The 27,976-nt window shown below is 33.0% G+C and overlaps 4 protein-coding genes across 4 annotated transcripts; all 4 read right to left on the reverse strand.

The window, feature by feature from the left end:
* Nucleotides 1-7,352: 7,352 nt before the first annotated feature.
* LOC131619876 (uncharacterized) lies at nucleotides 7,353-8,198 on the reverse strand. The gene has a single exon (XM_058890918.1). It carries the CDS (start codon nucleotides 8,196-8,198, stop codon nucleotides 7,353-7,355), a length of 846 nt encoding a protein of 281 aa, XP_058746901.1.
* A 531-nt stretch (nucleotides 8,199-8,729) lies between these two features.
* Nucleotides 8,730-9,218, reverse strand: LOC131619877 (uncharacterized mitochondrial protein AtMg01250-like). The gene has a single exon (XM_058890919.1). It carries the CDS (start codon nucleotides 9,216-9,218, stop codon nucleotides 8,730-8,732), a length of 489 nt encoding a protein of 162 aa, XP_058746902.1.
* Nucleotides 9,219-11,175: 1,957 nt separating this feature from the next.
* On the reverse strand, nucleotides 11,176-12,236 carry LOC131619878 (NAC transcription factor 29-like). The gene is made up of 3 exons (XM_058890920.1): nucleotides 12,051-12,236; nucleotides 11,500-11,632; nucleotides 11,176-11,450 (listed from the first exon to the last, which is right to left on the reverse strand). Exons 1-3 carry the CDS (start codon nucleotides 12,234-12,236, stop codon nucleotides 11,176-11,178), a joined length of 594 nt encoding a protein of 197 aa, XP_058746903.1.
* A 4,789-nt stretch (nucleotides 12,237-17,025) lies between these two features.
* On the reverse strand, nucleotides 17,026-22,433 carry LOC131618099 (chaperonin CPN60-like 2, mitochondrial). Its single transcript, XM_058889365.1, has 17 exons — nucleotides 22,277-22,433; nucleotides 21,980-22,111; nucleotides 20,814-20,973; nucleotides 20,480-20,655; nucleotides 20,120-20,215; nucleotides 19,933-20,037; nucleotides 19,554-19,640; nucleotides 19,375-19,464; nucleotides 19,093-19,173; nucleotides 18,902-18,970; nucleotides 18,736-18,813; nucleotides 18,427-18,522; nucleotides 18,239-18,338; nucleotides 17,893-17,996; nucleotides 17,702-17,807; nucleotides 17,509-17,587; nucleotides 17,026-17,420 (listed from the first exon to the last, which is right to left on the reverse strand). Exons 1-17 carry the CDS (start codon nucleotides 22,340-22,342, stop codon nucleotides 17,315-17,317), a joined length of 1,731 nt encoding a protein of 576 aa, XP_058745348.1. The 5' UTR covers nucleotides 22,343-22,433; the 3' UTR covers nucleotides 17,026-17,314.
* Between the last annotated feature and the right edge of the window lie 5,543 nt (nucleotides 22,434-27,976).

Consider the following 27,976-nt stretch of genomic DNA (forward strand, 5'->3'; position numbering starts at 1 on the left):
TTACACCAAGGCTTTATAGTATGTATTTTATAGTTATAATTTTAATTCTTTTGTTGTTGTTTAGACTCAAATTTTGGCTCGATTACTTGAAGTCGCATTTGGTAATTCTCCAATTTTGATTGATTCAACATGCCAATTGTGCGGTAATGATTGTTCGAATTTGTACATAGCAAGGTACTCGTTTATCGCTTTCTATAGCTTAACATGTTTAGGAGACTTTCCATTTGTACATTTTTCATATTATTCATTCTTTTTGCATAACTTGTCCATGACTTGAATCACATTAGTTTCCCCTTTTTACCATAAATGTGAGGTGGCTTTCCATTGTATACATATGCGGGTGACCGACATTTCTTGTTTTAACTGGATATTATTATGTTTAATCTGTCGTTTGTATTGATTTTGTGAATGCACGAAAGTGATCAAGGCACTTGTTTGATTTTGAGCACAACTACCTTAGCCAAGTATCAATTCACCTTGTGAGTGTGTGACCATTCGTAACCCCTTTGCACCTTTTCGTCATTGTCCATTTTGTTTTTGAACTTGAGACATAGTTCACATTTTTGATGGATTTTGATTATCGTTTTTCTTGAACCTTTAACTATGATGTTTAGTTGTATTTTTACCTTGCCTTAGAAAGTAGGGAGTATTCACTTTATATTGTGGTTGAACTCAAGTTGGGGAGAGGATGTTTGCGTGTTTATGTTGTGATTGATGTGAGGTTGAGGAAAGAAAAGAAAAGAATGTGAAAAAGAAAGAAAAGAAAAAGAAAGAAAAAAGAGAAAAGAGAAAAAAATTTGAAATAGAAAATAACAAAAAGAGTTGGGAATAAGATTGTGCTAATAAGTATTGGGTTTGGTGTGAAACATGTGATGAAAAAGAAAGTTTGATTGAAATTCCTTTGTTTGGAACTTTGTGGAAGTAACTACTCCCTTAGGTTTAGGCAAGTTTTTGTTTCGATTAGCTTTAGGACTTATCGCTTGTTTGTTAACCGAGCCACATTACAACCTTTAAAGCCCTTGTAATTCGTGCCGTTGCATTTTTAATACTATTTTTGGATGAATGCATAATTTCGTCTATTGTTTGCAAGATTGTCGGGTGTGTGTCAAAGTCCTCGCCTTTCGGTGTTTTCCATCTACCGATGAGTTTTTGCTAGGCGTGATTCATTATTGAGCTTGTTTTTGTTTAGAATGTTTTGTATGATTATTGTACTTACGATTGGTTTCATTTTCATGCGTCGTTGTAGGATTGTGGTAAGTTTTTACTTTGTTTGTACGTTTTTGGTTTGAACGGTGCAATTGTTTCGTTTTCTAAACTGTGTTGATTCTTGATTCTTTGGATTTTTAGTTTTGATTCTTTGAGTGTTTGGCCTTGTTTGAGGACAAACAAATTCAAGTTGGGGAGAGTTGTTAAGTGCCAAAATGTAGTTATTTTGTGTTTATAAATAGTGGCACTTATCGATACTTTTTGTTAATACCGTTTGAATAATTCCCCGTTTTTGTGTATATTTGTATGCTTTGTGTTTTGTTACGTTTTCGTGTAAATATATACCGTTTGATAGTTTTGATGTCTTTTTGTAGGTATTTATGCGTGTTCGGAGCTTCGAGGAATAAAGTGTCGAAGACACGGTGGCGAACGCGTTTTTAAAGAAATAAAAGTTGATGTTCTGTTGAGCCCGCTTAGCGCGCTCTAGTGGCGCTTAGCGCGGTCTGGAGATTTTGAAGACCAAGACTGGCAGAAAGTTGGGCGCTTAGCGCGAGTTTTTGGCGCTAAGCGCACTCTGGCGGTTTAGCAAAAATAAAGGGCAGCCCGCTTAGCGCGGTGGGCGCGCTTAGCGCGGTCTGCGATTTTCAGTTTTGCATATATGTTGTAAAATCACATTTTTAGGGTTTTTTTATCATCCATTTCCCCCATGGAGTGGATCTGGTCCAATTTTGATAGTTTAGAGGCTTAGGAAACACCATTGGGTGCGACGTCATGTGGATTGATCATGGATCTGTCTCGATTTCATTGTACCGGTGAGATCTTTCCGGTTCATCTTCTCTTTTCCCTTTGTTTCATTCCAATGGTGGGTGTTGTATGTATGTTTATACTCTTATTGTATGTATATTTGTGGATCTTGGGATCGTTTATATATTCGCTTTACAAATCATCATTGTTGTTGTTCTTGATCTTTTTGCTTAAATGCTCTGGATTTGTGTTGTTGCAGACATGGACACCATAGATCTTGATTATGAATGATAACTGTTAGTTTCATGGATTGCAGACATGGATTTAGGGCTAACAATCGTAGTGGGTATCGAGTTTAATGCCTCCGTGTTGTTTGTGACGGTGGAGAAATCGCTGATGTGAATAGTGTGGTTGAGCTTTCGTCGGTGTTGCAGACATGGACACCGATGTGGCATCTCGAGTGATGCCCGGTGATGTTGATGCGTATTGTGAGTGTCGAGCGATAGATCTTCAGATTTAAGTATTCGACGGGTAGAACGAAATGCAATTCCATAACTATTTCTCTTAGACTATTGAGATTGTTTATCTGCTTTTATTTACTTTTCCCGCATTTACCTTTCCGCAACCAATCATGAAACTTAGAATGCGAGATAGTCGAACGGCAGTTCTTCTCAACCAATCTCTGTGGACACGATAATTCCCGGATAAATATTTCCAAATCTTTTGTTGCTTGCCGCTCTACCGCTACAACAGATTCTGCTTTTGATCTCTGGGAGGACCTCCGAGAAAGATTCACCAAAGGCAACCATTTTAGGTTTTCATATCTTCTTCGTGAAATTCATTCCATTCAACAAGGTGAACGATCTTTATCCAATTACTTCATTGATTTAAAGATTCTCTAGGATGAATTAGAAACTTTACGTCCCACACCATCTTGTTCGTGTTCTACCCCTTGTTCTTGTGATTTGTCCAAAATTATGCGTAATTTCAAACAGATGGAATACGTTACATGCTTCTTGAAAGGCCTCAATGATAATTACCAAAGCATTCGCACACAGATCTTACTCCTTGATCCCCTTCCACTCATCAGTTGTGTGTATTCACTGATTGCTCAACAACAAATCCCAACAACGACCAATTCCACCATTTTTTATGCTAACAACAACAATAAAGGAAAGGGACGTGGCTCTGGCAAATCTTCCATGGTTTGTACAAATTGCTGTAAGACTAATCACATTACTGAGATCTGCTACTTCAAGCATGGATTCCCACTAGGATATCGCAACAAGAACCCCAAAGACAAGGCTGACCAGAAACCACAGGCTGCAACTGAGTCCACTCCAACTATCTCAAAGGAGGATTATCAAAAATTGATGCAACTCCTTCAACAATCAAGAAAGGACACTCCCAAAGAGGACAAAACTGCAATTTCAAGTATGAATATTACAGGTAGTACCCTCTCTAATCCTTCCATTTGGATTTTAGATTCAGGGGCATCTCATCACATTTGTCCTTACATTACATGCTTCTCTACAATTCAGTCCATTAAACCTGTTTCTATCAACTTACCTAATGGCACATACATGACTGCTCATTTTTCTGGGACTGTGCATATCAATAACTGCCTTAGTTTACAACATGTGTTCTACATACCTAATTTCAAATTTAGCCTCATTTCTATTTCAAAACTTTGCCAAAATTCTGCCTATAGTGTCAATTGCTTACACAATTCCTGTTCTATACAAGATGTGTCTACCAAGCAGAAGATTGGCCAAGTCACTCCTCTTAACAATCTTTACATTTTATATAGAACTTTTACTTCTACTCATGAACCTTACACCATTTGTAATAATGTGATTTCTGATAATAACATCACATTTTCTCTTTGGCACCATAGATTGGGACACCCCTCTCATGATGTTTTATCTAATATGTCCAAAAAATTTCTTGTTATTACATTCAAGAAACAATATCCTTGTCATACTTGTCATATCTCCAAACAATGCAAACTTGCTTTTCCCACAAGTAATACTACTTCTAATGCATGTTTTGACTTAGTTCACATGGATATTTGGGGCCCCTTTGCTGTACCTTCTTTAGATGGATACAAATACTTCTTGACTATAGTTGATGACTGTTCTAGATATACATGGACTTTTCTAATGCATCATAAATCTGAAACAAGACAACTTATATAGAATTTCATTACTTTTTGTAAAACACAATTTGCTTGTACTATTAAAGTCATAAGATCTGACAATGGGCCTGAATTTCTCATGTCATCCTACTATGCATCCCTAGGCATTTTGCATTAGAAAAGTTGTGTTGAGACACCTCAACAGAATTCCCTTGTAGAAAGAAAACACAGGCACCTTTTGAAAGTCACTAGAGCTCTCCTTTTTCATTCCAAACTCTTAAAACCTTTTTGGTCCTTTGCCCTGTGCCATGCTACATTCCTCATAAACAGAACTTGCAGCCTTACCATTCAAAATAAAACACCCTATATGAGCTACTGTTTCACACACCACCATCTTTTGAGAATCTCAAAACCTTTGGTTGTTTAGCCTATGCATCTACCCTTACCAGAAATAGGGATAAGCTTGATCCTAGGGCTGCTAAATGTATTTTCTTAGGCTTCACATTAGGTATCAAAGGATACTTACTCTTTGACCTTCACACAAGAAATCTGTTTACCTCTAGAAATAATTTATTTTATGAGGATCAATTTCCTTTCACACCATCTATCCAGCCTGCTAATGCCCAACCTTCCCTCCTTGATGATTCCACTATACCTTTCTTATTTGACATAGATCCCAATCCCTCCCCTGATCCTCCTATATCCACTTCCCCAGAAAAACATGATTCCCTTAACATCTCTCCCATAGCCAATTCTTCCCCTCCTAATCTAGATCTTCCAACCAGTGATGATCCTCAACATCCAACCACAACCACCCTTGCTCAGCCAAACCACACTGACAGTTTCAATACCTCTCAGGATTTGCATACTCTTGAAACTGATAATAGACATTCCACTAGGATTAAATCCACTCCTGCATACCTTAAAGACTTCATATGCCATGTTTCAAAATCATCTCCCATTATGACATTTCCAATTACATTTCATACAATCACATTTCATCTGCACATCATGCATATATTGCTGCCATCACCACTACATCTGATCTTGTGACATTCAAAGAAGCCACTGCTCATCCTAACTGGATTCAAGCCATGGATAATGAGCTCAGGGCACTCACTTTGAACAAAACATGGATTTTAGCCACACTTACTCAAGGTAAGAAACCCATAGGATGTAAATGGGTCTATAAAACAAAATACAATTCTGATGGTAGTTTAGAAAGGCACAAGGCCAGACTTGTGGCCCAAGGTTTCAAACAAATTGAACGTATTGACTTATTTAACACCTTTTCCCCTGTTGCAAAATTAACAACAGTAAGAATCATTCTTGCCCTAGCTACTTCCTTTAATTTTTACTTGTTTCAATTGGATGTTCACAATGCTTTTTTGCATGGTGACTTGGATGAAGAAGTTTACATGACTTTACCTAAAGGCATGCAATCTTCTACTTCAAATCAGGTTTGCAAAATTCTCAAATCACTCTATGGTCTAAAACAGTCCAGCAGGCAGTGGTTTGAGAAACTGTCACAAGTTCTTCTTACAAATGACTTCAGAAAATGCTCTTGTGATCACTCACTATTTATACACAATTCTGCACAATCATTTACTCTTATTCTGGATTATATTGATGACTTGCTCATTGCAGGTAATAATCTTCACATAATCAACCAAACCAAACACTTGCTGCACCAGCATTTCAAGCTAAAAGACCTAGGATCATTGAAGTACTTCCTGGGCCTAAAAATTGCAAGGAACAGCAAAGGAATCAACATCAACCAGAGGAAATATACTCTAGACTTGCTTTCCACAATAGGACAGCTTGCTTGCAAACCGTCTAAGACACCCATGGCTCGTGACACAAGACTGGCTGCAGATAAAGGCACACCTATGACTGAACTAACAAAATTCAGGAAACTTGTTGGTCAATTAATCTACCTTTTCAGCACACGACCAGACATTGCATATGTTGTCCAACAGTTAAGCCAACATATTCAATCTCCTACTAACATCCGTTATGAAGCTGCTTTATGTGTCCTACGGTATCTCAAGGTTGCACCTGCTCAAGGTTTGTTCTTCCCCAACAACCATCCCTTACAAATCAAAGCTTTTTCAGATTCTGACTGGGCCACCTGCCCTGATACACACAGATCCATCACTGGCTACTGCATTTTTCAATGGATTCACAATCTCCTCAAAGACATCAACATTCCCTTCCACACACCTGCCACTATGTACTGTGATAACGCATCAGCCAGACATATTGCCACCAATTCATCCTTCCATGAGAGAACAAAGCACATAGACCTCGACTGGCATCTAGTTCGAGAAAAGCTACAACAACGATTGTTTCTTCTTCTACCTGTCACCTCTAACCAACAACTCGCCGACGTTTTTAAAAAACCGTTGGATACAACACCATTTATGGACAATGTTACTAAGTTAGGACTTCATTCCATTTACTCCTAGCTTATGGGGGGCTGTTATGATTGTTATATTTCAATTGGGCTTATTATCTCTATTGGGCTTGTTATATTTAGGTTACACATCATTTGGGTCTGAGCTTGTTTGGGTCCAATATATATGTGGCCTACTTGTACAGTGATCACTTATGAAATCAAATTAAATCTTTTCCGCCATTTTCTTTTCTTCTTCTTCTTCAATAATGCATTGCATCTGCATTGTGTAATAGTCTACAAACAAAGAATTTTGCATTGCTTGATCTTGAGAATGATGATTAGGTAGAGATTGAATCATCCTTTGTTTTATCCTGGAATCTTGTATTTCTTGAGCCTTTGAAAATTGCATGGGTTCGCATTGTGGAGTAACAACCACATTGGTAGATATTGTCACCTTTTTGTTGTTTTCACTTTTGATTTGACATTTCATTCCATACTTATGCTCATATATTTTGCATAAAACCCAATCATCCTAAAAAAAATTGAATTTGCATGAGAATCTATTTATTGTTTAAAAATATACAAATAGTATTGTTTAAAAAATGAGGACATAAATTTATTTTATGAGTCAAAATGAAAATAGCAAACAGAAATTGGTGAATTTATTCTCCAAAACAAAAACTCAATGATTTTTTATATAAATAATCATGAAATAAAGACTCAAATAAATGAAAAAAGTACGGACATATATAAAATCATTAAAATAGTTATAAGTATATAATGGACATTTTATTTTATTTTTTAATAGGCAATGGAATCAAAGGGATATAAGAGATACTCCGCCCATCAAAACAAAGCGGAATGCCTCTACAGCTCAAAACACGAGAGTGGTAGAGTATTCCAGAAATGAAAATTACAAGGTGTTACCCTCTTATAAAAAGCACCCATCCATCTCCAAGAGTTTGAAATAATCTCCTTCATGCATTCGGTAAAACTAAAAGATTCATCTTTGAAGATTATCCCGTTGCGTTTGATCCATAAAGACCAAACCGTTGCAAGCCAAATAACCGCCCTGACATGTCTCTTGTTCAAACTCTTAATCTTTGCACAATTATGAAAGTAATCCACAAATTCATCAATCTTCAACTCCTTACTAAGGCCCACCCACACCCAAACTCTATTCCAAATACTTACGGTAACTTCACAAGAGGAAAACAAGTGCAAAAGAGATTCCTCTTCCTTTTGACAAAGCACACATAGAGAGTCGTTACCCTCCATCATAATTCTTCTTCTCACTAATTGATATTTGGTGGCAATCCTATTGAGAATGAACCTCCAACCAAAAAACAAAATATTCGAAGGAGCCTTAATCATCCATAGATGTTTAATTGCCATCAACACATTGGAATCAAGGGGCGGACCTGAAAGTTTGTCTTTGAAGGGGTAATAGCACGATTTAACCGAGAAAATACTATCCGTAGAAACACTCCAAAAGAAGTTGTCCTCGAAATTCTTTTGCAGAGAATGTAGCAGCGGAGCGGCTGCCAGCTCCTGGCGCAGCTGAGCAAGCTGTTGTCCCTCCTCCGGCCGGCTGTTGTTATCAAACAGTAAGTCCGTTTCCCAATTCCAGTTTCCACCTTCGAAAAAACCAGCATTATTAACAGTCGCAAGATGATCTTGAGCCATACAAAATAGCTCTGGAAAAGCTTCCATCATTGATTGCAATCCCGTCCATTTCGCGTACCAAAAAGGAATATAGGCTCAGTCTCCTACCTTACAAATAATTGCACTTGAAAAATGGTTAGAGTTAAGATTTTCATAATTATCCGATAAAAGAATATCCCTCCACCAAATGGAATTCGTCTTTCCCGCAACCGAAACATCTCCAATCAACACTTTCAACTTAATATTGTCGTATCTCACCTTTAGGATGTCTTGCCAAACTGCCTCCCTTTCCGTGAGAATTCTCTATTTCCACTTACTTAGTAATGCCAAATTCATGATTTCCACGTTTTTTACCCCCCATCCGCTGTCGTCTTTCGATTTGCACACCGTATCCCACGAAACCCAATGAATAGATTTCCTAAGATCCCCTCCACTCCAAAGAAACTTGATTTGAATTGATTGAATCTCTATCAACACTTTCTTATGAGCCTTGTAAAAGGATAGCGAATAAATCGGAATTGAACTAAGGACCGAATTAATCATCACCACTCTACCCGCCATACTAAGATGCAATCCCCTTCAAACGGCCAATCTTTTCCTCATCATCAAAATCAAATCTTTCCACAAAGAAATCCTTCTAGAGTTCCCTCCCACCTTAACACCAAGAAATTTAAAAGGCAAAGTACCCACATTACAAGATAGAGAGGAAGAGGCGGCTTCCATAAACCAATTACCTACATTAAGCCCGTATACATTACTTTTATGAAAGTTTATCCGAGAACCGGACATCAATTCAAATCCTCTTAACACAGTTTTTAAACTCCACAAATTTGCGGTGTCTCTCTTGGCTATAATAATCGTATCGTCCGCAAGTTGAAGCATATCCACCTCCTTATCACCATTAATCTTAAAGCCCCGAAAATCTCCTCTTTCTCTAGATTTCCTCATTAAAGCTGTGAGAGCCTCCCTAGCTAAAACAAAAATAAAAGGGGACAAATGATCGCCTTGACGAAGCCCTTTCTCAACTTTGAAATCCTTAGTTGTGCTACTATTGATAAGAACGGACATAGTGTTTGTGAAGATACATCCCTCCATCCATCTCATCCAACGGTCACCAAAACCCATTCTTATTTAAAACATAATGTAAGAAATTCCAACTAATCCTATCGTACGCCTTCTCGAAATCCACCTTCAACACCACATAACTTCTATTGTTCCTCTTAGCTAAGTCAAGCACCTCATTCACCACAAGCACTCCATCTGATATATTTCTACCCGGTATAAAAGTTGTTTGATTAGAGGAGACTAATTTACCCACTACATTTCTCAATCTAGCTACTAACAACTTAGCGAGGATCTTGTACAAACTTCCTACCAAACAAATAGGACGGTATTCACTCAAAGCTTGAGGGTGTTTAACTTTGGGAATAAGAGTAATAAATGATGTCGTACAAGCTTTTGTAAGTTTAGCCTTATCATAGAAATCCATCACAAAATCAAAAACGTCACCTTTTAGCACCTCCCAATTCAATTTGAAGAACTCCAAAGAAAAACTGTCCGGTCCGGGGCTTTTGTTACCATCACAAGACCAAACGGCTTCTTTAATCTCTTCTTCCGTAAACTTTCTCTTCAACCACAAAACATCACCTTCACACAAACTTTCAAAAGCCAACCCTTCCGGTACCAGTCTCATGCTATCTTTTTCCTTGAAATAATTTTGAAAAAAACATCTCACTTCTTTTTTGATATTTTCAACTCCTTCCACTCTACCGTTCTTTCCTTCCAAAGTCGTGATTGCATTCCGTCTTTGTCTTTCCTTTAAGGTGTTATGAAAAAATCTAGTGTTTCTATCCCCCTCATTCAACCAAATTTAATGGACATTTTAAAAATAAGCCATTTACAAATTTAAAATTTTACCCATTAAAAATAATTATATTTGCAGTTTTTTTTGGGTTCTATTCCGGCTATTTTACATTTATCTTTCAAAAGTTAAATATTTATTATTATTTAATAGAATATAGAACTTATTATTTTTTAATTTAATTTAATATGAACTTTAAGAATTTTGCTTTTGTATTAAAATTTCAAATTTATCATTTAAAATTTCTCTCACACTTAAACATTAAAAAAAATTAAAGCACATTTTTAACCATATGTATATCATATCCACTACAAAAAAAATTTAGTACTGACATGAAATTTACTGTTTGATTGGCCTATTAGCCTACTTAAAAGCCTATTTCATTTGAACATTTGTAAATAAGTCATTCAACTCAAGTTTATATAGACTAACAAATTAAAATATATGTGAGATTAAATGTTTGTTTGCATTGACTTATTTGAGTTTACCTAGTAGCATAAATGTTGTAATACTATTTGTTTGAGAGAACTTATGGAAGCAACTTATGGCATTGTTCATAAGATTTTTTTTCATCTTATTTTCATAATTTCTTCAAGATAACTAAGATTTATTTTTATATTTTAATTTAAAGTACAAAATACAATATAATATTAATAAAATTATTCATATTTATTTAAATAGGTCGGCCTTATAGGCTTAAAATACTTTTTATATGGCATGTGGCATAGCCTTTTTAGCTAAATAGGCTTATAAAAAAGCCTAAGCCTTTTCTATTTACATAAAAAGTCTGGCCTGGCCTAGGCCTATGTAGGCAGGGCCATAGGCTCCTGTTAGTCGACCTGACCTATTCCCACCCTTAGTTGCGACGTGATTTTCATGTCACTACCTAGTGACATGTAAATCACGTCATTAATTATTTTATTTTTTTAATTCTAAAACTAATTAGTATTAATTTTTTTAATTCTGAAACTAAATTATATAAATTAAATTAATAAACTAAATATATTAAAATATATAAATTAATAAACTAAAAATATATAAATTACTAAACTGAAATTATAAATCAAATATTACTAAATATAATGTAATTATAAATTAATTAATATCTTACAAAAATTCAAAATCAAAAGTAACAACAAAATAAAAATAAAATTAAATCAACGATCAGTCAGGGTCGAGAAAGTTATCATCATTTTCGTTCTCTTGATCCGTCGGCGCATAACTACCCACGTTTTGGTTTCCACCAAACGATTGCATAAATTGCCGCATTTGCGCCTTCATATCATATTGCCTCTTCACCATGACCTTCATTTGCCGCTGATACTTGCTCTGCATTGCCTCCATTTGGGTCTTCAAAGCCGCCTCATGTTCCGCCGCCTCGCGTCTCGTCTCATTTACCGCCAATTGTCTTACGGTTTCTTGTTGTTTGATATAGAGTTCTGTCATCATTTCTCAAGGTGCCTGCCAAATTTCCACCCAAAAAAACACCTGTTAGACCCCTTTCCGCCAATGACTTCACTCCAAATATAAAGTTCACATCTGAATGAAGCGGCTCACCCGGTCTCAAAGTATACTGAGGATTAATGTTCAGAAATCGTACAAGCAATGTCTGATAATCATCCTACACATACAATAAAAAAATTAAGTTAAATATAATTTAAATTAAATTAAATTTACTTAAATAATATATGAAAAATAGTCACGTGATTTTCACGCTGCAACTAAAGTTGCCACATGATTTTCATGCTACAACATCTCACATGCCACGTGAAAATGATGCCACAAAAGTTGCCAATAAATTAATATATATATATATATATATATATATATATATATATATATATATATATATATATATATATATATATATATATATGAACAGCAAAAATTAAATTAAATAATTTACCAAAGTTTTTTGTGTAAGATCGTCAACAAAATCTTCCATTTTCTTTATTTGAGTCTTTAGAAAGAGTTGATCCAGAACTCGTAAAATCTTCCATTATGAACTCTTGCATAATCCAATTAGTCTTCCAATTCACCAACTCTTTAGCCTTTCCTTGTTTACCATTGTAAAACACTAATGTTCTTTTGAATCCAATTTCAATATAATTATCCATCACTGCATTTTCTTTTCCAGTAGCTTTCCAAAAACCATGGTTTTCAACCACTCGATCAGGACATTGTCCATTTTCATATTTCTGGCTTCTTGGCGTAAAAAAATACATATTAACCTCTCCTTTAAATTTATTAGTATTTTCTACATAAAACATATCAACACAATATTAACAAAAGAATTTAAAAAATTAAATAAATAATAAAAATAAATGAATGTTTTTGATGTATAGTAAACTAGCAAGATACCTGTGCGTCCACACGAGTAAATTTATTTGATACTATATAGATTTTATTTAAATATACATGTAAATTCGAAATTAGTTATTTAATTATAAAATAATAATAATAATAATAATAATATAAATTTAATTTTGACATTTAAAAATAAAAATTTTGCGTCTCAAATCAAGACAATTGTTAATTAAAATAAAATATGCATTTTGCTGATAGTGTTATGTGAAAAAAAATAAAAATTTTGATATTTGAAAATAAAATTTTATATCTCTAATAAAGATAATAAATAAAAATAATTGTTAATTAAAATAAAATAGATATTTTGTTTATAGTGGCCTATGAGAAAAATAAAAAATTTGACATTTTAAAATAAGAATTCTATGTCTCAAATAAAGACAATAAAATCGACATTTTACCAATGTTAAAATTTTTTAAATAAAAGATATTATTGATAGTTTGCAAGCATATTCTTTTAATGAATACATAATTAATAAGATATCTAATTAGGAGGAAATTTGTAAACATCAATATCATAAATGTGTGGTGGAATTGTTTGAACACCTTTTAATTTTTGTTTCAAATAATAATCAATCAGCTCAATATTATTAGGTCTGAATTTGTAATATGGTGGTAATGTAATAAGATTCATAGCCTCCATCTCATAATTTGGAGTAAAATTTTGATTGGAAAGTTAAAATTGCATGTTGCCAACAAAAGGTGGTGAATGAAAAACAAATGAGTAAAGTGAGATAATTATTGACAAGTAATTGTATTTATAGTTGATGTGAGAAGGTTCAATATTTCCGTGATATTCTCATTTTTCAAACTACTATATCTTTTATTATTTAAAATTTGAATACTTTAATTTTTGAAATTTATAGTAATAATATTTGGAGAATAATTAGCCAACAAGTTAATCACAAGTGTCATTTGAATTACAAAACTATATAAATAGTTTTGCTTTCATAAATTTATAATTAAAAACAATTAAAAAATATTTGTTTTCTTTTTGCAAGATGCTATATAAAATAGTTTTCTTTCATAAATTTATAAATTTATGATTAAAAATAATTTAAAAAATGCTTAAAAAGAATTAAAAAATGCTAACGTGTTTTCTTTTTGCAAGAAGCTATATAAAATAGTTTTGCTTTCATAAATTTATAATTAAAAACAATTTAAAAAAATGCTAACGTGTTTTATTTTTGCAAGAAACTATTTTCAAATTTTAGTCGATCAATTATTTTATAAAAAGAATTTTATAATTTTTTCTTAACAAAGATTTAGTTATGCCACGTGTAATCCCCTTATCTCTTGGCAAGTAAATTTTAGAAAATATTATTAAATTGTTTAGAGAAGATATTAATCAATTTTTTAAAAATAGATAATAACCTATAGAGAAAAATAAAACATATAAAAAATACTGACAGAATTATTTCTATATAATTTATCAATATTTTTGAGAAAAGGTTAACTACTCAAACTATTACTATCATTATTAATGCAAATTAAATTTAGGTCTACTTGATATATCAATACTTTCGGTTAATATTATATAAATATCCGTGCTACTTGCACAGTTGTTGTAGACATATTATTGTATTGTTAGGTTCAATATTTTTAAAACATAAAAAAAATTGTTAATTAATATAATTAAAATAAATAGTAAAGGATATGTTTTTTACTAAATAGATAATCGTTTTTAACATAATTAAATAGAATAATTAGGATTATCGAGTTTTAGTTTCGAATACATGTACCATATTGTCAAAATTAATGACTTTTTTATATTAATGAATGACAAATATTTGTAACTTATTTCAGGTAGCAATAGCATGTGTTAAGTGTTTTTTTTTATGGATAAATATTTATCTCACTTTTATATATTAATCATTGACAAATTTTTGTCCCTCCTTATTATATAAATATGTAATAAATATTTGTCAAGACAGTCAAGTAATTCTTTTATATTTATGGTGACAAATATTTATTATATTTTTGTTTGAATCAATGATTAGTAATGGTCTCATATGTTTTTTTTTTAGAACTATGGGTTACAAATATTTGTTAAATATCTGTTTTTATGTTAATTTTAATGATAAATATTTATTTGATAATTAATTTTGAAGGATCAATGATATTTTCGTAAATTGATTTTGTAATATTTAAATTGATTAATGAGTGTCTTGAATAAAATAGAAAAGTACTCAAATCCCATATTTTACTTATTACTAAAACCAATTTCAATTAAAAAATAATTTTACATGTAAGAAAACAAAAGAACTATCATAAAAAAAATTACAAAATATTTGTAATGGTCAAAATAAAATAATAAAAATTTATAATAACTAAAATCGAAAGTGATATATAACTAAGGGCATATTTAACCATTTTATAATACATTGATAGTTAAAAATGTAGAACAATGTACGGAATACATCAAAAATAAATTAGATGCCACAAATTTAAAGATAATTGTTTCATTTGAGAACTCGGATTATTCGTGCACATCCTTGATGCGATGTTGTGAGTTACTTTTGTGTGATTGTGCATCATGGATCTGAAAGGTTAATACTCCAACGGTCAAGTCAGATTGTGAGTAAAAGTAAATAAAAGGAATATTGATTGAATATATTTGTTGTTCACATGTGCCGTATTTATATAGTGGGTGAATCTTAAATCTATTTCGTATTAAGCCTGTGGCCGGCCCATAACACTTTCCTCCAAGACCTGTTATGGCGTGGTGCATGGGAAACCTTTCAAGAAGTTAAGTTATGTACGTCGGATCGTGATCCAATACTGAGAAGCAGAAAAGATCTAGAGATAGCTTCAATAAATATCAATTTCATCATTGAGATGTTTCACAACTATCCTCACACGTGGCCCTGTGTATAAAGGTTAGTGTATAGCATTTTTCCCTAGAGTGTCCGGGTGCACTTAAGTGCCGTTATATTTTTAAGGTGTCATTTAGACCATTGATTGTTCACCTTCCATTTGCTTTCATTTTGCAGCATTGACTTGCTTCATTCGTTCCATTGTATAAAGGTTGTTTTGACCTTTCAAATAATTTTTCATTCCCTCTCATGACCATTGTGATACTTTATCATCGAGAATGTCATTATAGATATTTTCACATGGAATCACAAAGAAACAAATGTTCATTATTTTCTTATCATCCCCACTCCTAAGGAGATCAGTAGTACATATGTCCACACAGATGATTAGAAGAATCATTGAACGCAAGGAGGTTCTAGCCTTCGCACGATCTCGCATCTCAGTTTCTTAAGCCAAGTTTAGTGAAAATCCTGAAGAATGATATGTAGGAAAATATCAACTACTTGGTCTCTTTATTTTGACTTTTTGATTTTATTTTTTTTAAAATTATGTAACACTGACATAAGAATGATATGTGACGGGACAAAACCTATATCATCCGCACTGTCCCACTTAAGTAATATTTGCACCAAATTTATCATATCTGCACATTGTTTTATATATTTTGCTCACTTCCAAATTTATGATCGTTGAAGTTGAAGTAGGCATGACAACGGGACAAGTGCAAATGAGTTTAAGCATTACCAACTGCCATCCCGTCTTCCTATACCAACTTCACCTCCGCCCTTACCCTTACTTAGGAACAACAATTGACTATCCACTTTCACCTTCAATAAAGAACGAGTTTCCCTGCCTCGCCTCACACTCACTTATAAAAACTGTATTTTTTTAAAACATATATCTTTTTATAGCAACAAAAATCAATAATTAAACTAAATATTTAATTAAGTATCACATGCATATTGAAGCACAATAATTAAATTAAATATTTAATTAAGTATCGGCAGGAGATGCTTCCTCAAGAGATCTAAAAGCCACACAAAAAGAGTTGTACAAGTTTAGAATAAATACATATCTTTCTAAGATTAGAAACATTATCTCAAGATCCAAACTTGTCGTACCATGTTTTATTGAACTTGAATTTGGAGAAGATAGTTTAGTTTTAGAAACAACATAACTATGATCCTAAACATTAGGTGAAATGGAGGAAGATTTATTAAAGTTGAATTTGAAATTTGAACTTAGAGAAAATTGTTTAATTTTAGAAACAACATGACAATGACGTCACTCGATCATTGTTATGTCAATGTCGCATCATAAATTGAGAGAATCTCTTATCCCTCCCCTTAGAGGTTCTTAAGTACCGTGTGCATTTCCAAAAATATTCCTTATTTCCGGAGATATAAATTAGGAAACACCTTTTTTTTTCCGAAGGTGCATCTCCAGAATGTTGAATTATGTTGAAGTTTTCCCAATTTAAAATACTTCCATAGATACACCTCTGAAAAAAAATATCTCCAAAATCAGGGGGTGTAAATGAAATTGCGCTAGGTGCCTAAGAGTATCAAAAGGTGGATTGAGATATTACCTAAATTGAAGTGTAAACTAATTTGAAGGTAGCCTAAAAAATTCAAGAAATGTTGAATCAAAAAGCTGACTTTTTTTAAGTTAAAATATTATTGTATACACAAATATAACTTTACCCTACAAAAGGGCACATGGTTTAGAAGGGGAAAGTATATAAGGGTTGTTTTGTATTTTGTATAGTAATTTGTTTTCTAAAGTTTATATAGGGATTTATATTCAGATAAGTATTATCACAGAACAACCAAGTAACACCAAAACAACTTTTTTATGATTTGAACTTGTTACATAAATGTTGGTACAAAGGATGAATGACACCTAAAGAATGGGACAAGTTTTTTATCTTAGCCTATTAATGATCATAACTTGAATGAGACATGAACTTTCTCTATAACATTGTGAATCTTATGCTGCATAGAATCAACTTCACTTTTTAAATTAGACTCCTCAGTTTATACTTTAGCAACTTCCTCAATAAGTAAAAAACTGATACAAAAAATTGGTTTCATCATTTGTTGTATGAAGAAGCAGGTTTGGTTTAGTAGTCCAAATCATCCATATCTGCCACCCTTTGAGGAGGTTTGTTTTTATCACTCATATTTTCCACAATAGATGCCTCGGTTGTCGTCAGTAACATCGATACACTGCAATAGAGAAAAAAAGAAAACTAGTTTCACATATAGCTATGTATGAAATAAAAGTAGAGAAAAAATTACAATGTAATGATTTTACCTGGCAGCATCTACCAAAGCTGTTCTAACAACTTTAACAGGATCTATAATTCCGGCCTTCACCATATCAACATAAGCTCCTGTTTTCGCAGAATAAGAACCATAGTTAAATAACCTTCTTTTTAGTTTTTAATACAGAATCATTTTGTAGATATCATAAACAATACAGCACTAAAACCATCATTGTTACTAACCTTTAGCAGCATCAAAGCCCAAATTGGGATTATCTTGTTCTAACAATTTGCTATAAATTAATGAACCGTCAAAACCAGCATTTGCAGCTATTGTAAATGTAGGTGCCTGTGACAAGTAATAAGCATTGTTGGAAAATATGGAAAATTTCGAGGTAAAGTGAAAAACCGAGTGTGAAGCAAACAGCACAAACCTTGAGTGCGTACTGAATAATCTGTACTCCTCTTCTCTCATCCTCGTTTTTAGTTTGAAGATTCTCCAAGACTTTGCTAGCATATAAGAGAGCAACTCCCCCACCTGGATAAAACGATTACATACTAACTTTTAAAAGATGAACAAGTAATCAGCCTATGTGAAGAAGAATATGAAATGGGTGATTCAGGCAAAATCAAGATGACTCATGACATGGTGAATTTGACAAAATCACAGTGGCTATGATTTTGATGAAGCTCCAAAGTGTAATTTAGTCAAAATCACGGTGGCTCGCCGTGATTCTGGCAAGCTCGCCATGATTTTAAACATGCGCAAAATTGAGTTACCTGGGACAATGCCCTCCTCCACAGCTGCTCTAGTGGCATTTAAAGCATCAGTTACCCTATCTTTCCGTTCCCCAACTTCTGCTTCACTAGCCCCACCAACCTATAGATGTTTAAATCCATCTTCCATGTGAGTAAATATTACAACGTAAACATCACAAACTATTTGTTTTTAAGGATGAATGACAAACTTTGAAAACAGCAACACCGCCGGAGAGCTTTGATAGCCGTTCTTGTGCCTTTTCTTTATCAAATGTTGCAGAACTCATCTCCATTGCTTCCCTTAGCTACAAAAGAATATTTGATCGTTAAATATTATAAAGTATACAAATTATACTTGTTTAACTCTTTTGTCAACAGCCCACTATCAAAGTTCTAACTTAAGAACCGGTAATATTTTGTTAAAATCAAAGTTCTGTGATAAATCCATACATAGAAATAAAATCATTCAACTTAATGCCAATTTTTTCAAGAACAAAAGAAAGTAGGAGAAAAGATACCTGCACACATCTATCTTCAATAAACTTCTTATCCCCACCACCATGTAGAACAATAGTGTCATCAATGGTGACAGTAATCTGTTGCACATTGAATTAGATGTTTCCGTAAAACATTGTAACATAATAGAGGAAACAAAGAACAGTTATAGTGGTTCAAGCCACGTGCCTTTTTTGCAGTGCCAAGCATTTCAGGTCGGACTTTGTTGAGAGCTATGCCGCGCTCTTCTGTGATAACCTGTTTTAAAATTCATTGCAATCATTTTCAGCATAATAAGCAGTGATTCCAAATACAAGCATAGAAGGAGCCCAAGCTCCAAACACAACAACTGATTTAATAAAATGTAGGTAGAGAATCACCTCTCCTCCAGTAAGAATTGCCAGATCATCTAGAGCTGCTTTTCTATTATCTCCAAAACCAGGAGCTTTTATAGCACAAACCTAAAATACAAGAAACTTGAAATGAGGTGGAATACAAAATCAAGTTCCAAGTAACACAAACTATATGTACATAGATTGTTGAACAGCAACAAAGAAAACCAAGTTACATATACAATAATCTGAAATCAGGGTGACAACAAAACCAGCAATCAAGTTTGTTGAACCACGAGGTAGCAGAAAATATAACCAAGATGAACCAACCTTAAGCCCAGCACGATGCTTGTTGAGTATGAGCATAGCCAATGCATCACTATCAACATCTTCCGCGACAACTAGAAGTGGTCTTTTATTCTGATTAAAATAAAATAGAAAAGTAAATAATGAGAATATTCATATTGTAAATGAAAATTAGCACAATGAGTCAAGATTAGCTTATCTACCGTTACTGACAGCTCCAATACTTTCAACAGTGAATTCATGTCTGAAATTTTCTTGTCATGGATGAGGATAAAAGGATTCTCCAATTCCTAACAAAATTGAAATCACCTTTATTAACATTACAAATAAAAATTAACCCCTCACGAAAATAAGCAAGTCGAATGAAGCCTTTTATTTATATGTGATGTATGTCATATATAACTGAATAAACTAGGCTAATACATTAGCAGATTGATTCTACGACTTAACATGAAGCCATAATCAAATTCTTATCCAAGTAAATCAATCATACAATAATATACATACTGGTTCATTTTTAGAGAATGTTTGTAATCTATGTTATGGACAAAAGAATACGTCCAAGAATAAGTCCACGCTTACACATTTCTGGGTCTTCTGGTCAGTAATAAAATAAGGAGATATGTAGCCTCTAGTTAACTTCATTCCTTCCACCACTTCCAACTCATTTTCCAAAGTGTTGCCATCCTGAAAACTTTAAAATCTTAGACAGCCCGGATTGAAACTTTGTAAAAAAATAAGTTAAGTAAAATATATAAAATTTACTTACAGCAACAGTAATGACTCCTTCCTTCCCAACTTTCTCCATTGCCCTTGCAATCAATTCTCCAATATCACGCTCCCCATTTGCAGATATTGTACCAACCTACTCGTCAAACAAAATGAATGAATAGCTAATAGCGAACAATTTAAAACAGTACAACAAATGACATATATTAGGAAGACAATAAGCAGTACAACCTGATTTTTCTCCAAATAGAATAAGATTAGATATGTATCAGGCACGGCAAAATTATTCAATGCCTATAGATCTAAACTTGACTATAGGAAGCAACTAAATGAGCATTATATTGTAAATCAATTATATTGACTATAGTAACAGTAATGTTTTCTTGAGAACTCCTTGCACCTGGGTTATCTCTTCTGGCGTGCTTATCCTTACTGCTCTGCTTTTTAAATCAGTAATTACAGCATCAACTGCTTTATTTATTCCATTACGCAGGTCCATGACATTTACACCGGCAGCAATTGATTTGCAACCTTCTATGAGTATTGCCTGAGTCAAAACAGTTGCACAAGTTGTACCTGGAATCAGAGAAGAAACATTGGCTTGTAAGATCTGAAAGGATTAAAATCTTCTTGTAGAATTGATGCTATAGTAACAATATCAATGAAAATCAAATTCTCAATAAAGAGTTGTAGAATAATTTTGAGGTAAATCAAGTTGAAAGGAAAGTAATCACCGTCTCCTGCAGCAGTGTTCGTAGCCTTGGCCACTTGTTTGATGAGTTCGGCACCAACATTTTTGGCTTTGTCTTTAAAACTGATACTTTTGGCTACAGTGACACCATCCTTTGTGACCCTAGGACCCCTGTGGCTTTTCTCAATTATCACATTTCGACCCTAGCTCAACCAAATCAAAACAATAGAAAATAAAGTTACGATTTACCACTTCACAATGTAAATTCCTCCTGTCAATGTTTCTAATCCAAATCATATTTTGACTCTTACAAACAAAAACGAACAATTTTAAACACAAACAATACTAACATCCATCGACAAACTCATATCATAGGGTGCAACTTACAATAAATATGTGCAAGAAATAGCTTCAAAAAAAAAAAAATGAATTCAACAATAAATCAATAGATAAGAAGTAGTTGTACTAAGGGTTTAGTTCGATGAACTTATTAGAGTTAATCTACTTGTGCAACTTATGACATGCTTATTTCCACAAACTCTCCATGATAGCCAATGAAAACAACTTATAGCTTATACTGAGACAGTTTGATTTTAATTTATCTTTTATCATCAAATAGCTTATATATAAGCACTAACATGATAAGTGTTTATGTTATAAAAGATTACTTAAGCTTTCTATTCAAACAAGGCCTAAATAAGCAGAAAATATGGTCAATGTTTCTAATCCAAATCATATTTTGACTCTTACAAACAAAACCGAACAATTTTAAACACAAACAATACTAACATCCGTCGACAAACCCATAGGGTGCAACTTACAATAATCATGTGTAAGAAACAGTTTCAAAAAAAAAAAAAATTGAATTCAACAACTAACCATAAGATAAGTAGTAGTTGTACTAGTAAGGGTCTATTTGGATTAACTTATTAGAGTTTATCTACTTGTGCAACTGTTTAGGAGAGCTTAAGAAAACAACTTATGACATGCTTATTTCCACAAACTCTCCATGATAGCTAACGAAAACAACTTATAGCTTATATGAAATTATTCTTTTATAATCAAATAGCTTATACATAAGCACTTACATAAGCTTTCTATCCAAACAAGGCCTAAATAAGCAGAGCATATAAAGGCACTACAGTGATGAACATACAAAATAAAGAATGAGTAATAAAAGTGTAACAGAAAACAAGACAGTAGCAATACCTTAGGTCCCATGGTAACTTTAACAGCCTCAGCAACCTCAGAAACACCTTGAAGTATAGCAGCACGAGCCCCAACTCCAAAGTTTATATCTTTCGTCACATAATTTCTTCTTAACAACACCCCACTATACACCTGCCCCAAAATCATTCATTTTCATTTCAAAATTGCACCATTAAAGCAAAAAAAAATGAAATTGAAATGAACAAGTATACACCCAAAATGCCAATTCAATAAAAATTCACACTTTACAAATCAAAACTAACAAATAAACAAGCATAGAAAAAGTTATAGTCTTACGAGATTCTTATTTTTGGTGGTTGAAGAAGTAATGGAGGAAGCTAATTTAGAAGCAAATCGATACATTGCAGTTGCAGCAACAGTGAATTGTGAATGTTGGAAGAAGTGGTGGAGTGAAATCAGAGAATTGAAGAAGCAAATAGGGCTTTAGAGTTTGAGAAAGGGTTTAAGCTTTTTTTTTTTGTTTTTGTTTTCTGGAAAGTTCTTTCTTTGTTCTGTTTGGGCCATAATCTGTAAATTTCAAAAGGGCCTGTCCAAATTCAGAGAAATCTTTCTGCCACCCATAATTTTATACCTGACACCCTTTATATTTTAATAATATTCATGTTGTCCTCCTGGAAATTTAAGTCAAAAATTAGGACAAAATATTTGGTATTAATCAAAAATCAGATTCATAGCAAAAAAATTGGATAGTGTATATGAAATATTTGATGCATCGGATATTTTAAAATGCCTGGAATATTTGTTTAGTATCAGAGTTTTAGCAAAATCTAAAAGCTATCAGATATTTAGTCAATTTGTGAAAATTAAATAACTATAAAAGAGTGGAGAATCATACGGATAAGATTTTGCCGACACTTTTATACGACTGTAATTGCATTGGCCGCATTATATGGTACAGAATGAATTCAAAATTGCATAAATAAGGGTCATGTGTTATTGTTAAAAATAACATCTTATAATGCATGTTCCTTAGTTTTTGTCTAAGGAAGAAGTGTACTCAATGGAGCGAAAACTACCGTAGAATTTTGGCTTCTGAATGACGATGCATGTTTCGCCGTCTTGATATCCAAGTTGAATGATTTGTTGCCCGACATTAATAATAGAAAGGTAGGTAGATTGAGTTTCGTGAAGACTGAAATGATATTGATGAAAGGGGAAATACAACCTTATTGAGTTGAATACCAATGAAGATTTGAAAGTTATGTTGAATTCATATCACCGCATGCTAACAAAGGGACCGATCGAGTTTGATGCAACAATTTTTAGATCTATTAATGACATTATCAAAATGTTAAAACATCCATAATCATCTGGTAGTGTTTAGGCTTTCTTATTTATTATTGGTTTCTTAAGTTATGTAATCGCCTATCTAAGTTATGTAATCGTCTGTCAAATGTTAAGTTATGTTTACCATACATCAATGAAGTGACAAAATGTTATCTAATAAATAATGTGTTGCAAATGTATAAGTAAAAACTACACATACTATACAAATAATACATAAAATTAATAATAATGTCTAAATAGGCCCCCCACAGGCTATGTGTGCTGGCTGCGATGCCAAATTATGAACCTCGCCATATGAGTTCACCAAAGAAATGGTACTATCTCACATTTTTTACTATGGTATATGCTCACAACCAACTAGGAAACATAAGGAATCTCTAGGAAGATCTCTAAATTGTTGGGGGAACAATAACTGGGCCTTGGATGGTTATTGGTGACTTCAACAATGTGATGAAAATTACTGATAGAGTTTGTGGCAATGGTGTTTAGATGGATGAATATATGTATATCGAGAAGTTGATGGAGGACATTGAGTTACATGAGCATGATACTAAAGGCAATTATTTCACTTGGTCCAATAAGCATACTACTAGACTAATTTATTGAAGGATAGACAGAGATCTTTGCAATAATGAGTGGTTTCTAGCTTTCCCTCAGTGTGAGATTGAGATCCTTAATCCTCATATTTCTGACCATTCACTCTTGAGAGTAAAGCTGGATAATAGTAGACAAACTAAGAGGCCTAGACCTAAATTCAAATGTGTCAAGCTTAAGATAACCAACATTTTCTTTACAAATGATCTTCTAATGTTTACCAGCGGTAATGAGATTTTTGTGCAGCTTATGATGAAAGTATTCAATCAATTCTCGGAGTCTTTGAAGGTTAACCCTGCTAAATGCAAGGTTTTTTGTGGGAATAATTTACAGGATTAGCATAGAATCCTGGCTGCCACGTGTTTTGTTAAAGGTCATTTGCCTTTTAGGTACTTAGGTGTTCCACTATCTAGCAGAAAGATCACTATCAACCAATGTCAGCCTTTGATTGATAAAATGGTGACCAAGATTCGACACTAGATAACCAAGCTGCTTATATATGTAGGAAGGCAACAATTAGTGAAAAGTGTCTTGCTGGCTATGTCTGGTTTTTGGATGTAGGTGTTTCTTATTCCTGAGACGATCATTAGGCAAATTGAGGCAATTTGGAGGAATTTTATGTGGAGTGGCAAAGACCCGGGCAACAGGAAAGCTCATGTTACTTGGGACAAACTCTGTGAACCAAAAAAATCTGAGGGTCTAAACATTATTTCTCTCAATGACTAGAACAATGCAACTATGTTAAATTTCTTTTGGAATTTATATGCCAGAGTAGATAAGCTTTGGATTAGATTGTTTGATACTTATTATATGAAAGGGAAAAATATCCTACAGTGACAAAGCAATACAACTAGCTCTTGGATGCTGACAAAAGCTATGAAGTGTAGAGAGTTAGTGATAAATAACTAATATCGAGATGAGAGTGTGCAACAAGGTAAATTTTATATTTAATCCATGTACAAGGAGCTTAGAGGAGAAAGAGTTCAAGTTAACTAAAATTGTTCTTTAATAATCATGTCAGACCTTAAGCTAGATTCATTATTTGGATGGCTATGCTTAGCAGGCTCCCCACTAAAGATAGATTGCAGAAATTCGGAGTGGTGACTAATGGCATTTATAATTTATGCCAACAATATGAATCCTTGAATCAAATATATTATGAATGCAACTACACTAAGAATATTTGAATTACTATGCTGAAGTGGAATATGAATACAAAATAGAGACTTCCAGCTGCGATAGAGAGAACTTATGGTTGATACATGAAACTAGAAAAAAAAGGTTGGCATAGAGAATTACTCAAAATGACTACTGCAGAAACTATTTACCACCTCTGGCAAGCGCAAAATGAATTAATTTTTGCTCAAAAGGCTATGAATCCCAACATAATTCACAACATCAAGACAATTGTGCTTAGGGGTGTTCATGGGTTGGGTAAACCCAATAAACCCAGTAAAACCCACCCAAATCGATCCAAAAAAGTGGGTTAGGTCGGGTTATTAGGTGAATACGGTTTTCAAAAATGAAAACCCATTCAAAATAATTGGGTTGTGGGTAAAACCACACCCAACCCACAAAACCCATGGGTTATTGAGTGACTATATTTTTTCTCTTTTTTTGTAATTTGACAAGTGATGACTTTGATGTTTTTAATTTTGCTTGCTTCAATTTCAACTTTTTGAACATCTTTTATTTAGTAAGTAATGATTTTAACTTATTTAGGATGCCACATTTTGATTATTTTGATGCTATTTCTAATAAATTCCAAGTATTTTATGCAATTCTAGGTTTTACTAATGTAACTTTGGTTTTTACAAATATATATTTATGATAAATTTCATTATACATTTTGACATTTGATGTTTAAAAAAACAACAGTAATATGTTAAGCTATTTATTAAGAAAAAATGTAACATATTATTAATATTAAGGAAAAATAATATTGGGTAACCCATTACCCAACCCAATCCAACCCATAAATTTGTGGTTTTACTCAAAACAACCCAATGATATTGTGGGTGATTATTTTTCCTCACCCAAACCATGTACGGGTTGGGTTATGGTTTTGGCTAAATTCAACCCAAACCGACCCATGAACACCCATAATTGTGCTCATGAGAAGCATTCTCCACTGGAATTTAAGAGATCATGTGAACAAGGATACACTTTATATATACTAGGTTGCTAGTTAGTTGTTGTGTTTGAACTTTGTTTGGCTTTGTCTAAATCCTTTGGAGTTTGGATAGACTTTATTTTATTATTTTTTTGAAATAAATATTATTTTCACTACAAGAAAAAATAAAAATAAAAATGAAAAAAAAAACTCATAAGTTAAAAACTACTACTACAAGCCCAAAAACTATTTTAGATATCTTTTGAAAAAAAAAATGATAAGCTAATATGAGAAAAAACTATAAGGTAAAATTTTAACAACACTTATCACACATAACTTGCTAATATGAGAAAAAACTATAAGGTAAAATTTTAACAACACTTATGACACATAACTTTTTTATTAAAATAAATTGAAAAATAAAAAAAAACTCTTTTTTCTTTTTAGTCTTACCAAGTAGACACTTATTCATCATAATATATGGAATTTATGTTGCACGTTGGAGATTGGTTCAATCATCAATGAATCTGGTAGCTGTTCCTCTTTAGATTGGGAAGTTAAACACGTGATTATCTTGACACTAACATGTTTGCAGCACATGTACCAACAAATATTAGTCACAACATATGCAATGAATTTTCCTATGGTTACAAAGTTCTGTTATCCAAACCCCACCAATGGACCAGCCAGCTCCAGCACCAACGGGCCCCTTAGACGGTGCATCATCTTCTTCCTCGTAGAGTTAAATTTTTTTGAGAAAAATATTTATTATCTATTAAATTTTTTTTATTTAAAATATTAATCTATGTAGTTGTTTGCAAGATATATTTAATTTTAAAAAAATACAATAAATTTTAAATTATGTCGTTCTCTTTATTATTAGGGTCTTGCTAAGCAGTGCCCTTGATGGACAATGGTTAAGCATTAAAAAAAAATTATAGAAAATTTAATATTTTAATTTTCAAGGCATTAAATACGTAGATTATCGAGATAAATTTATTATTTTAAGGTCTTAACCATTGTCTTGAGGATACTGGTTAACATTTTTATTATTATTATTATTATTATTATTATTATTATTATTATTATTATTATTATTATTTTAGATATTTTATTAAAAATTCATAGTATGAGAAGTTAATATTTAGTATGAGTTTTGAGTGATGGATAAATCGTGAAAGGATGAAGTACCAATGAGACCAATGTTCCATAATCATAAGAGAGAGGAACACCACTTCTACCCAAAATCTTAAGACATTAGATATATGAATCTTCTCTCTTATCAATTCAACATTTCACTTATTCATAGGCGATGTGGAACTCAACCACTCACAGTTGCATCCAACGATCTCCTTCGCAATTGTGAGTCTCCCACTTCTTATAATGGATTAGGGATGACAAACAAGCATGCAAGTCGAAAAAGTATCTTAGGATTATCACAAAGGATCTATATCGAAAATGTACTTAAAAGGTTTGACATGCCGGAATGTAAGCTAGGGATACTCCATTTGCTAAGGGAGCCAAATTTAGTTTTAGTTAGTGCCAAAAAGGAAACTCATAAATTCAAGAAATGCAAAAGATTGCTTACGCGTCAGCTGTAAGGAGGCTGATGCATGTCCAAGTCTGTATGTATTTGAATATTACATTCATATTTGGGGTGTTAGGCAAATATTTGAGCAATCCAGTTGATCATTGGAAAACAACCAAAAATATTATGAGGTATTTAAAGAGAACAAAAGATTATATGCTATAAACATATAAGAGGTCGGACCAGTTGGAGATCACTGAATACTCTTACTCAGATTTGACTGGATGCCAAGATAGAAAAAAATCCACTTCAGGCTATATCTACATGTTGGCTGGTGGTGCATTTTCTTTCTGCAGTACCAAGCAAACCCTTATAGCTTTATCCACCATAGCAGCGAAATTTATAGCATGCTTTGGGGCATGAAACGATGGGATTTGGTCGAGGAACCTTGTCA

The sequence above is a fragment of the Vicia villosa genome, linkage group LG7 (assembly GCF_029867415.1).
Source record: "Vicia villosa cultivar HV-30 ecotype Madison, WI linkage group LG7, Vvil1.0, whole genome shotgun sequence".
Lineage (NCBI taxonomy): Eukaryota > Viridiplantae > Streptophyta > Magnoliopsida > Fabales > Fabaceae > Vicia > Vicia villosa.